We start from the raw sequence: 13146 nt of genomic DNA on the forward strand, positions 1-13146 counted from the left end.
CGGCCACAGCGTTCACCACACGCACGCTCCGCGCCCGGGGGAGGGGGTGTGTGAATGGGACGTGAGGGGGGCCCGGAGGACTGCCTCGGTCCTCCCAGAATGCGGACGCGACACCTCTTGCCTCCCGCCGGCTCCTCCTTGTGTCCGACAGCCAGCCCGGAAGTGAGGTCACAGTGAGAGGAGCCCGGGCCGTGGCGGAGCGCGGGGGTGGGAGCGGTGAGTGTCGCCGCCGGGACTGGGACTGGGACCGGGACCGTGACCGGGTGGGGGGCAGCAGGCGGCAGCAGCCGTGCACGACCCCCCCGCACTCCACACTCCCGCTCCACCCTTCCCTGCCCCCCCAACCAGTGCCCCGCCCCTTCCTTCCTTCCTTCCTTCGCCCATTTCCCTCCCCAACCCCGTCTCGTCTTCACTGTGACTGCCCCCCCCCCCTTTGCCCCTCCTGCCAATCCCCCCCCTCGCCCCACTCCTTCCTCCCCGACCACATCTCATGTTGCTCCCTATTTCATCTTCCCTATGCATTCCCGCCTATTTCCTCCTCGCCTATCCCCCTCTCCGCCTATTCCACCCCTTCCCCCCCTCCGCCTATCCCACCCCTTCCCCCCTCCGCCTATCCCACCCCTTCCCCCCCTCCGCCTATTCCACCCCTTCCCCCCCTCCGCCTATTCCACCCCTTCCCCCCTCCGCCTATTCCATCCCTCGCCTAGGTGCAAATTCCCAGCTCCCTGAAAGTGGCAACACAAGTGGATAAGGTGGTAAAGAAGGTTGGGTTTAGTGGCCGGGGTATTGAGTATAAACTTGGCAAATATGTTGTTACTGTGAAAAATTACTTTGGTTAGGCCTCTTTTGGAGTATTGTGTGCAGTTCTGGTAGAGGTGTCACAATCACAAGATGGGAAGGTTTTAGAGGTATATGAGCCAAACACAGACAAATGGGACTTGGCCATGTTGGTCAATAGTGTCTGTTTCCACGTTGCATAGCTCTAACGGCAAGATTGGATGTAAATCTAAAACTGGAGAAATTGCTTGGGAAAGGATGCAGTCAAATGCATTTGAATTACAGATACTTTTGTGCTGTAGAATGTTTTTTACGCATATTTTGCCCTATAGGTTTCTTTAACATTGGTGTCGTGTTGACAATGGAACCAACAGCAGAATTGCCAGAGATTCCCCTTGCTTCCAGCACAGAGCAAGAACTCAAGGGAACAACACCACCAGCTGGCTTGGATGGTTCTTGCCCTTTGCCATATAATGGTATTATTCAAGACGGCAACCAGGTGCCTTTGAGTCCAGAGGTGAAAGAACAGCAGCCTGTCCAATGGATGGAGTGTCTGAATCCTGAACACTCCAGCTTCTCAAAGGAACTCAAACTTGCTTTGCAAACTGACAGGCACCTTGTACGAAGTTATACTTACACAAGCGACGACTCTTCCAGTGCGGGTGAGACATCGCCATCTTCCAGCATCAACCTAGCCGAATCTGATGAACTTCTATCAGAGAAGAATGAGGGGAGAATGATGATGTGGACGGGGACTGACAGGTAGGAGCAACAAGCTTAACAAACAATCTGATTGAAAGGAGAGAACTGGAGAATAATGTTGGTTAAACACCAATTGGTTGGTTGGAAGTATAAGCAGGCATAATATTTTTAATCACACAGGGTCACCTGATAATTTTTCCCCCACTTGCTCATGGCCATTCAAAATGCAGCACTATTTATTCAAATGATCTACTTGCAAAGGAATACATATGCTGGTACAGTTTCCAGTTCTGAGCCCCATTTGGATTTGCCTAAATCAGTTGTTAGGTCAGGTGAACAATTTTTATTCAACCACGTAATGGATCATAAGGTCATAATTGATAGGAACATAATTATGCTATTTGGCCCAACAATTCTACTCCACCATTCAACCATGGCTGGTCTATTCTCCCTCCTAACCCCATTCTCCTGCCTACACCCCATAACCCCCGACACCCGCTAGGACATTAAAATGGACATAAAATGCTGGAGTAACTCAGCGGGTCAGGCAACATATCTGGAGTACCCCCTGAACACTTGGTGATATTAGTACCAACACATCAGGTGTGTAATCTTTTTAGTGAAGGGACAGTGCATAAGTACGGATCCTTGCAGTCTTTGACCCTTGCTTCTTGGCTTGTGTGCATATAAAAACAGCCTGGACACTTCCAAGAAAAAAGCAAATTGTTGGCCTTCATAACAAGAGGAGTTGAGTATATGAGCAAAGAGGTTCTTCTGCAGTTGTACAGGGCCCAAGTGAGACCACACCTGGAGTATTGTTTGCAGTTTTGGTCCCCTAATTTGAGGGAGGACATTCTTGCTATTGAGGGAGTGCAGTGTAGGTTTACAAGGTTAATTCCCAGGATGGCGGGACTGCCATATGCTGAGAGAATGGAGCGTCTGGGCTTGTATACTCTGGAATTTAGAAGGATGAGAGGGCATCTTATTGAAACATATATGATTATTAAGGGTTTGGACACGCTCGAGGCAGGAAACATGTTCCCGATGTTGGGGGTGTCCAGAACCATGGGCCACAGATTAGGAATAAGGGGTAAAGGAGTTGTCCCACTGCAGCAAACTAATCGGCGAGTTAAGATGAGTGTCTTAACAAGCCAGACAACTTGTAATGAAGTTTAGCAGGCATTTATCCTATCGGTCGGGTTTCCTTGGTCCAGAAAACGTCAATGAGCCAATCAAAATGCCCGGTCAGCGAAGGAGATTGCCTGTAACTAAATAGCGACCCCACTGCACTGCACTACGAGTTAAAAAAGAACCATGACGACCAAATTTTACTCGCTGAAAAATTTTCTGCGACCTAACTGAGGCCGCGAGTATTCGGGAACATCCCTCGAGCATGAAGGAGAGTTCCAGTGACCTCCTAGGACCACGTGTCGACCATGCTCCGAGTTTGAGTCGAGGGCAGACTCTTCTAAACTTGCAGATTAGGTCGCTGCAGTAGGACTGCCCCTTTAACCATTTAGATCGGAGATGAGGAAACACTTTTTCACAGAGGATTGTGAGTGTGGAATTCACCTCCACCTGCCTCAGAGGTGGAGGCTGGTTCCCTGCATACTTTCAAGAGAGCTGGATAGGGCTCTTAAAGATAGCAGAGTCAGGGGATATGGGGAGAAGGCAGGATATGGGTACTGATTGGGATGATCACGTTCAATGGGGGTGCTGGCTCGAAGGGCCGAATGGCCTACTCCTGCACCTATTGTCTGTTGTGTCTATTGTAAGAGGGACACCGCTACGTACTACATGCAGTGAATATGCGTCACTATATGTGCTGTGGGTTCTGCAGGGGATATGCAGGTAGTACTTGTACTGGGGATATGCAGGTAGTTCTACTATAACATTGTTGGGTTCCTAAGAAAAGTTGTGTTATAGAAAATCGTGTCATAAAGACAATTGTATCTGTCAATGGGAAAAGGCCTAGAGAACTTTGGGTGTGCAATAAGTTATTTCTCAGGATTTTTGAAGTAGAGATCTTTTTTAACAATTACAAGTTTACATTTGTTAACTGCAGAAAATACTAATGACTCAAAGTAACATTGGTCAATAGAGTATCAATACACATGTCAATAGAAGTGATTGCTTGTCAATTTCAATGGACACTCGTGAAACTGACAGGTTGTTCTTATGAGACAATAGTGTCTGCAGGGAGGTTACAAGCTAAGCCAACAAAAATGGGCAGATTTAAGCCGAGTTAATCACTGTTAAAAGAAATGCAGACTAGATTTTAACATTATAATACTGAAAAGGGAACTCTGTTGGGCATTGGTGTTTAGAGGCAACGGTGTCTGATTACTATGGGGAGGTTACATTAAAATATTTTTTCCCCTTGATTGTCTTATAATTAAGACAGCATTTTTTCTGCTTGACAAATTCCAAAATCAATTGCAAATGGTTCTCTCGTTTCCAATAAATATCATGTTATAAACAAATAGGCCTGCATAAAACAACAAGTTTGCTATTTAATAAATCGGATTATATGCAATTTGTTATGAAAGCCAATGTTAGCATAACTACCTATATACATTTTTGTGAATGTGAAAGTTCCAGTGGGGCAAAGTGTTTCTATAGTGTTCTTTCCTCTAGACTTGAATTTGATCAAATTGACTGTGATGTGTGTTGGCTGTGCCTTGTTGCCAGAAGTAGTGGACCTGGATTGCTTCTGAATTATAGTATCAAGTTGAAAACTATTTTCAATGTTGAGGATTGGTAGCAGGTCAGAAAATAGGAAATAGTGCATTAGAAAACATAAAAGGATGATGAAAAATAGGGTAGATGGAGGTTAAACTTGGGATGCAACTATACAAGGCATCAGTTAGACCACATTTGATGAAATACTATGTGCAGTTCTGGTCGCTCAGCTAGAGGAAGGATGCCATTAAGTTGGGAAAGGCTTGTAGGCTTGTGTTAGAGGGAGAGATTGGATTGGCTGTGACTTTTTCTTTGGAGTATAGGAGGCTGCGGAGTGACCTTATTGCAGTGTAAAAGATCACGAGGGCATGAGTAAAATGAATGCTTGGTCTTTTTTGCCAGGATAAAGGATTCTAAAATTAGAGGGACATAGGCATAAGTTGAGAGAAGAGAGATTTAAGAGAGACTTCAGGCAACATTTTCACTCAGATGCCAGAGGAAGTTTAGGTAGAGGATAAAATGATGACTTTTAAAGGGCATTTGGACAGAGATATGGATAAGAAGGATTTGGAGGGCTATGGGCCAAACAAACGCAAAAGGGACTAGTCCAATCAACCAACTTGGTCGGCACGGACAAGGTGGGCCAAAGGGCCTGTCTCCGTGCTAGCCATTCTGTACAACTCTGACTCAATATCTATGGTAGTTCTTATAGACAATAGGTGCAGGAGTAGGCCATTCGAGCCAGCAGCACCATTCAATGGAATCATGGCTGATCATTCCCGATCAGTACCCCATTCCTGCCTTCTCCCCATATCCCCTGACTCCGCCATCATTAAGAGCCCTATCTAGCTCTCACAAGCACTTTATTTCTTGCGAATTGTTGCCATTCTTCTTTTTGTTTTTGTTATCACTGCTAGGTTACAACATATTCCCTCCTGTCAGACTTGCTGTTCTTGCCAACATTATGAATCTGTTTGCTATGGCTACACCTTTTATTTTGAATCTTTGCATCTTTATTTAAAAAATATTAGCCATTGCTTCTTTTTACTTTTGAGTCCAGAAATGTGTCCTTCACCCAATTCATCCATGCTGATCAAATTGCCTAACCAAACTAGTCCCACTTGCCTGCACTTTGTCCATGACCCTCCAAATCTTCCCAATGCATGTACTTCTCCAAATACCATAATCAAGGGATATGGGGGGGGGGGGGGGGAAGCAGAAATGGGGTACTGATTTTGGATGATCAGCCATGATCATATTGAATGGCGGTGCTGGCTCGATGGGCCAAATGGCCTACTCCTGCACCCATTTTTCTATGTAATTGTACCCACCACTACCATTTCAAATGACAGTTTGTTGCATATACCAACTGCCCTCTGTGTAGAAAAATATTGCTCCTTGGGTCCCTGTTAAATCTTACCCTCTGACCTTTAACCTATTCACTCTGGTTTTAGACTCCCCTAGCCTGGGGTGAAGACTGACTTCACCTTATCTATGCCCCTCTTGATTTTATATACCTCTGTAACACCACACAGCCTTTTGCACTACAAACAGATGAGTGGCCATAGTCCTTTTCCCCTGGTTGGGGAATCAAAAACAAGAGGACATAGGTTTAAGGTGAAATGGGGAAGTTTGAAAAGAGACCCGCAGGGCATCGTTTCACACAGTGGGTGGCACGTACATGGATGAAGCTGCCAGAGAAAGTAGTTGAAGCGGGTACAATAACAACATTTAAAAATGCATTTAGACAGGGTACATGGATTGGAATGGTTTAGAGCGATTTGTGCCAAACACGGGCAAATGAGACCAGGTTAGATGGGCTTCTTGGTTAGCATGGACAAGTTGAGCTGAACAGTCAGTTTCTGTGCTGGGTGTGAGAAAAGGTCTAGTCTAACAAGCCCCTCGTTACAACTTAAGCCCTCCAGTTCTGGCATAGAGTCAACTCGCATTTGCATTTCATAAATTTTATGTTAGCCCAATATTTCAGCGGCAACTCTCATCGCATGCTGTTGTACTTTGCTTTAAGGCATTGGTTTCAGTTTGAAGAATATAAGATTTTTGTAGCAATTTTTATCCTATCACTTTTCCCCTATGGTCTGTTAACTGCCAGGTTATTATTCAATCATTTTTCATTATGCACTGACAGATCTAAAAAACTTGTTCCATTATTGCTTCCTTAAACTACTGAACCCAAAAGCAATTGTGCGCCTTTAATATGGAGCATTGAACACTACAGCACAGGAACCCTTCATCCAGAATTTCCATGCTGAACATGGTGTCAAGTTACACCAATCTCACAAGATACATTTATTTATCACATGTGCCAGTTGGCACATTGAAATGTGATCATCTGCTTGTCTGTTATCTATGTCCCTCCATTCCCTGTATATCCATATGCATATCCAAAAGCCTCTTAAATGCCTCTATCATATCTGCCTCTACCTCCACCCCTGGCAGCACGTTCCAAGCACCACCACTCTCTGTGTAAAAACAAAAACTTCTGAACATCTTCTTTAAATTTTCCCCTCTCATCTTAAATCGCTACCTTCCCGCCTTTGACATTTCCACCTGGACAAAAAGTTCTGACTGTCTGTCTACCCAATCTAGGCCATTCATAATTTTATATATTACTATCAAGCCTCCTCTCAACCTGCCTTGGTTTATCATCCCCTCCCCCTGCTCTTTGGTTAATTTGCCATTGGACCTATTTATGGGGTTTTGTATTGTGTAGATGACGATATGAAATAATTTTATCTTTCTTTCCCAGGGTCCCTGATGCCAGCCCACCCGAAAGGATTGGAGGGGAACACCAGGAAAGCATGGCTGGTGCTGCCTCATCTTCCGGGGCCCAGGATGTCAAGAGCAGCCGGTCCAATGTTAAGGCGGTGAGCTCTTCCTCTCGAAAGCTGCCTCGCCTGAAGAAATGTCAGAGGACCCAGAAACAGAAGGACCAGATGCAGCGAATCCGTAGGTCGAGGGAGGTTGTGATCCGCAGGAAATGCACCCCTCAGTGGATCGGCAGCTCCAGCGATGGAGGCTCCAGCAGCAATTCCGAACTCGATGAGGTTATTACCTGTGACAACGACCAGGCCAACCATCAGGAACCTCTAGGTACAGTATGGTAATCGCACAGAACGGGCTCTTCCCAGGGAATTACTGTACTAGAGTCTAGTGATGCTGGGAGGTTCAGAGAGCACTGTTCCTCCCTCTGCCTTCTCTTGTCCTGACCCTCCACTTTTTATTTAAAGTACAATTGTTTTGTATGGATGGCAGTTACTATAATAAGAACTTGTTTTGACATGTTAAATCAATTAAAACACGTGGATGCTGATTAGAAGCTATATACTCTAAATAAGCACATGAGATTTACATACAGGTAAAGGTCTTTCAGGCACACAGTATGTTTCAGGGTGTAGGAAGGAACTGCAGGTGCTGGTTTACACCGACGATAGACACAATGCTGGAGTAACTCAGCGGGTCAGGCAGCATCTCAGGAGAAAGGGCACAGATGATGTTCACCTCATCCATGCTGAGTTGTCTCTAGTAAGAGCACACATTCTCTGAAGTCCTGTACAGGTGGTTCATGAAGCTGGATTGATGACAGCATTTGTTTAGTTAAACACTTCAGTCACCGATTAATGGAAGTATACGGGCCAAGGGCTGTGTGTTGGGCTAATATGGAAGGGTGCACACTGGTCGGCATGGATGAGATGGGCTGAACTACCTGTTTCCGTGCTGTTTGATTCTGTGATTCATAAGAACAGCTGGCAAATGTGGATGTAACCACTCCACAACACTTGCCATCCTTGCTATGATAGCCCTTTACTGGTCTCTGGATCACAATGTTAGAATTCCCAATTTAAGAACACATTGCAAATGCCTCTTGGTGAGGTTTGCAGCAGGATGAGTTGGTGGTGGGTCAGCAGCATCTTCTCCACATCAATTGGAACAAGAATGACATTGTGCTGTGTAAGAAGGAACTGCAAATGCTGGTTTAAACCAAAGATAGGCAGAAAAAAGCTGGAGTAACTCAGCGGTCTGAAGAAGGGTCTCGACCCGAAATGTTCCCCATTCCTTCTGTCCAGAAATGCTGCTTGTCCCCCTGAGTTACTCCAGCTTTTTATGACGTACTGTGCTGTTGACCAAGTGCTACCTCTCCCTTTGGAATCCTTTTAAGGTGTTCAGAATTTCCATTTATTATTTAATTATTGAAGTGTCCCAGGAATAGTATTTGAGGTCATCCTCAAACTTTCAGCAATGTGGTCTGTAAATGGCAACACATCTCTTATAGTATTACTGTAACCAGAGAGGGACTATAATTGTGTTATCCCCTGCTCCCTGTTTAAACAAGAGCCTTGTTTCCTTTGGGATGGATATTACCTGGAGACAAGCTTTTAAATAAGTAAGTTATTAATTTGTCTCCTTCATTATTTCCAATTCTTCACATTCTTTTCCTGAAAGTTAATGCCTGCATCTTCCACTGTTATGTGAAGAAAAATGCTAAATATTCATTCTGAACTTTACTTGTGTTTGGCCACAAACTTGGCCACTGTTTTCAAATGTTATTAACTTTATTCTTCGGAATTTGTAAAATGTGTTGAGGTTGACCCCATTTTGTTTAAAATGTTCTCATTTTACTTCTGCACTTTTCCAGAATTTTGTTTCAATGTTGAGATCTTGGTATCTGTCAGAAGCTTTCTTTTTTTGTGCTTTTTATCCTCTTCCGGATCAGTTTAAACCCCAATCTAATTCACAATCATAGGGTTCTTTTCATTAAATCTACTTGCCTTTCCTGATATCCTTCCAAAATGCTTCACCTCACATTCCTTATCACAATAGATGTAACTTAGAAATTTAATAAAAACTATCCTCTTTGTGTGTGCCAATCTTTCATTGTTACCAATTTTCATGTCCAAGTTCTCGATGCCAAAGTCCAAATTGCTCTCAATAGTGTCAAAATTTCCCTAATCTACACAATCCCGTTTCATCTGGCTATGTATTCTGTTCATGTTCTACTTCATTTGGAAATCCAGAAAGACTGAATATACCAAATCATCACTTCAAATATATCCTTGTCTAACAAACATTACTTTCCTTTAACAAATCCACTGTACCTGATCGAGTGTTTTCCCAAGCCGTATCTACTTTTGTTTTCAAAGATAAAGATATAGATAAACTTGGGAAAGACATTCCCATCTCCAAAATATCACTCTCCCCAGTTTCTTCTGAATCCACGTTAATCCAAGCACTGTTCTAATGAGCCATTGAGAAACAGCTGCACTATTTGGCAACAACGTCAGTCACTGAATGGGCTCATCTCAATGTGAGGAAGGGCAAGAGCAGATCCTCTTTACAGACATCATAGGAAAGATTGTAATCCAGGGAGCTAAGGGCCTCACGTTTGATGTGACTGTTGATTCCAGTGGAAAGAGATTCACCTGTCTACCTCGTGCTCAATCTGGCATGTGTACAACTCGCTAAACTATTCTCCGTCCCCTGTCACGGATGTTGTATTGGGATATGTAATAAATTGTTTCTTGAAATTGTGACTCCTCCACTTGCCACCCAAAAGAACAAAAAACACTAGAAGCATTGCTTTACCCCCACTTCTCAGAACACAGGAGTACCTTTCATTCACCTGCACTTAATGGATTAACCTCCGGGCAACATTAAGTGTCACCTGCAATTATTGCACCAGGGCCATTCAACATTCTGATCAAACTTCCAAACATCAGCAAGTTCTCGGGCTTGAAATGCTGCTACCTTGGTAACAGATATAATTAACGATGTTACAAAATGCGAATCTCATTAATTAATTATGCAGATAGTCAAACAAACAAATTCGACCACCTGTTAACATCCACCAAGCAAATACTGACTACCCATCAGATCAGAGAGATGATTGTATGTTGTTAAGAAGCTTTATCAACTGTTCAGAACTGTCGCAAACCCAACAATCTTCTGATGTTATTTTAAGCCTTTGAAAGAAAATACTTTGCTAGATAAGCTGATTTTGCTTTATAACTGGTGCTGATGACATGGTCCTTGACACTACATGTGTGATTTATATGGGAATGGAGCTAAAAATTATGCCCTTCCAGGAACAGTAAAGACATTCAAATTTACACAGGACCTTTGACACCTTTTCAAAATGCTGTACAATCTTATGTATTTTGGTCACCTATTAAATAATCACTTATTGTTATGTGGGAAACAACAGCCAGCTTGTACAAACAAGTATTCTCAGATGGACTGCATTCATGACTTTGGTTGGAACACCAAAGTTGATTAACCCTTCTCTTCTTTAAAATAGTGCCACGGCTTTTTACGCCCACCCGACATCTGAGAAACTGTGCACCCTCAGTGCTGCAGTTGTTGAGGTGTTGCACTTTGGGAGGTCTAATGTAAGGGGAGAGTGTATAGTTAATGTCATGAACCATAAGAGAATTGATGTACAGAGGGATCTCGGGGGGTGGGGGGAGGATGCTGAAAGTGGCAACACAAGTAGATAGGGAGGTAATGAAGGCGTATGGTATGCTTGCCTTCACCGGTCAGTGCATTGTGTATAAGAGCTGGAAAGTCAGTCTGCAGCTTTCTGTGACTTTGGTTTTGCTGCATTTTGGGTATTGCCTGCAGTTCTGGTCGCCCCACTATGGGACGGATGTAGAGCCTTTGTAGAGAGTGCAGAAGAGGTTTACTGGATTGCTGCCTGTGTTTGAGAGCATTCGCTATCAGGAGAGTTTTGACAAACTTGGATTGTTTTGTCTGGAATGTTTTGGGAGACCTGATACAATAATTAAGGCAAAGATAATATAGTCAGAACCTCTTTCCTCATCTACATTATCGGATGTAGATACAATAAGGACATTGAAGAGGCATTTTGTCAGGCATATAGATATACAGGGGATGGAGGGATATAGATCATTTGCAGGTAGAGGAGATTAGTTTAAATTGACATGTTCCACACAGACATTGTGGGCTGTAGGGCCTGTTCCTGTGCTGTCCTGTTTTATGTTCCATGTTCTAGATTTCAATGCTGGGTGGAACATGAGGACAAGAACCTTCTAATTCAGAGGAAAGACTGGCCGATGCCAAAGATACCTCACAGACCCAAAGTAGAGGGTGGCAGAAGCACATCAGGGTGATGAATGTGGATTAACATGAGATGAAGTAGAGTGAAAATCAAAACCTGCAGATGCTAGAAATCTGAAATAAAAATGATGGAAATACTTAGCGTTAATGGTATGAGGGCCATTGATGTTCAGACCAGAAACATGAACTATGTCAGAATGGGAATGAAAGAATATAAATTAATTTCAGATGTAGATTAAGTGGGGGTGGGATGGATGATATCGAGATAATATCTTTGGTGACGTATGACCAAATGTGTCAATGTGGCATTTGGGGGCACATTAGTCTTGTTATGAACATTAGATAACTAGAATGTCTTGGAGGTCATTGCACATTAAGTAATAGCCAGCTTTATGACTAGAGAATTTATTTAGAGGTTGCAACTGACCAGAAAGCTCCACCTAATGATTGTACATAATAAAACTAGAAATGGTAGTGCCCTGGAGAGTGTTGTAGAGTGCTCCAAAAATGGTGATGTGGGATGGTGAGGAAGTTGTTTAGTATGCTTGCCTTCATTGATCAGTGCAATTAGCGTTGGCTCATCCTGTTATAATTGTACAAGTAGCAGTTGAGACCACACGATGTATTGTGTGAAGTTCTGGTTGCTCAGATGAGGTGAATGGCAATTTTTTATCTTCTCAAAATAAGTGGATCAAGAATTGGGGGGGGGGGTAGGTTTAAGGTGAGAGGTGAAAGATTTTAAAGGGACCTGGTTGGCAACTTTTCCATACAGAGATCGCTGGGTGTGTGGAATGAGCTGCCAGAGAAAAATGCAGAGGCAGGTACAATTACAATGAAAAGACATTTGGATAGTTACATAGATAGAGAGGGCTAGGGGACAAATGCAGGCGAATAGGACCAGCTGAAATACACATCGTGGTCAGCATGGTCGAGTTGTGCCAACAGCCCTGTTTTCATGCTGTTTGTGTCTTAATCTTTAAAAATTGTTCCCATCACAGATCCTATGGATGAAGATGACATATTGGTTGTTGAGCCACTACCGGGGTCGTCTTTGCCAGTTAGTGAAGAAGTCAACATCACTTCCAGTGACAGCGAGGTGGAGATCATCAATATTGTAGATGATGAAAGGTAAGCCGATGTACGCGCTCTGTTCAGCTTCCTGATGGCGATGCTACAATTACTTCGCAAAGCTTGTTGACCTCTGGTTGGGGGTAAAGTGTGATTACTAATTCTGTGTATTCCGCAGTAATACTAAAGACTAGTCGTATGTTGGTGACAGCTTCTCAGTTTATGTTAGTTTGCTTGAGGTGTTCAAACAGATTTATATTATGTGTCATGGAAAGTATTGGATGACTCTCATTGCTGTCGCCCATACAGGCCATCGGTGTCGGGGGCGTGGACTGGCCGCACTGTGAAGAAACTGACACCCTCCAATGTCCAGGCGCCGCCTGGGCACCGAACAACATCTGCTGAGGTTGTAGACCTGACACTCGATGATAATGGTACGGACTTGAGAAAGTAGCCACCTCAATGTGCTTTAACATGATTTAATCTTGATTTTATTGATGTGTATTTTTTTAATGTCCCATTTTTTTCTAATTTATTTCTTCAGCACCCCTCATCCTTGAAGGCCCTTCCCCTTTCTCAGTGCTTTGCAAATGCTCCCTTTTAAACAAACATGCATTTCCCTTGGCATCTAGCTCACCTTAGACTTACTGTACTTGCTATGAACACGAGTCTCTCACTCTTGAAGACTCCCACTTGTGTGACGTGGATTTACCCACTCGTAGTTATTCTCCCTTTACATTTACCAGATCCTGCCTCGTGGTGTTGAGATTACCCTCCTCGCAGTACAGAAAATCAACATCCGAACCATCCTTACTCCTTTCCATA

The 13146-nt window shown here is 43.6% G+C and overlaps 1 protein-coding gene across 2 annotated transcripts in view; it reads left to right on the top strand.

Moving 5' to 3' along the window:
• Positions 1 to 84: 84 nt before the first annotated feature.
• The window catches only part of LOC129711298 (E3 ubiquitin-protein ligase Arkadia-like), a 42300-nt gene continuing 29238 nt past the window's right edge, over positions 85 to 13146 (top strand). For both annotated transcript variants that reach the window (XM_055658849.1, XM_055658850.1), the window contains exons 1-5: positions 85 to 216; positions 1110 to 1539; positions 6929 to 7272; positions 12252 to 12381; positions 12631 to 12755. In XM_055658849.1, coding sequence (XP_055514824.1) covers positions 1139 to 1539; positions 6929 to 7272; positions 12252 to 12381; positions 12631 to 12755 — 1000 coding nt within the window. In that variant the 5' untranslated portion in view covers positions 85 to 216; positions 1110 to 1138. The remainder of the gene's footprint in view (positions 217 to 1109; positions 1540 to 6928; positions 7273 to 12251; positions 12382 to 12630; positions 12756 to 13146) is intronic.

The sequence above is a fragment of the Leucoraja erinacea genome, chromosome 29 (genome assembly GCF_028641065.1).
Source record: "Leucoraja erinacea ecotype New England chromosome 29, Leri_hhj_1, whole genome shotgun sequence".
Lineage (NCBI taxonomy): Eukaryota > Metazoa > Chordata > Chondrichthyes > Rajiformes > Rajidae > Leucoraja > Leucoraja erinaceus.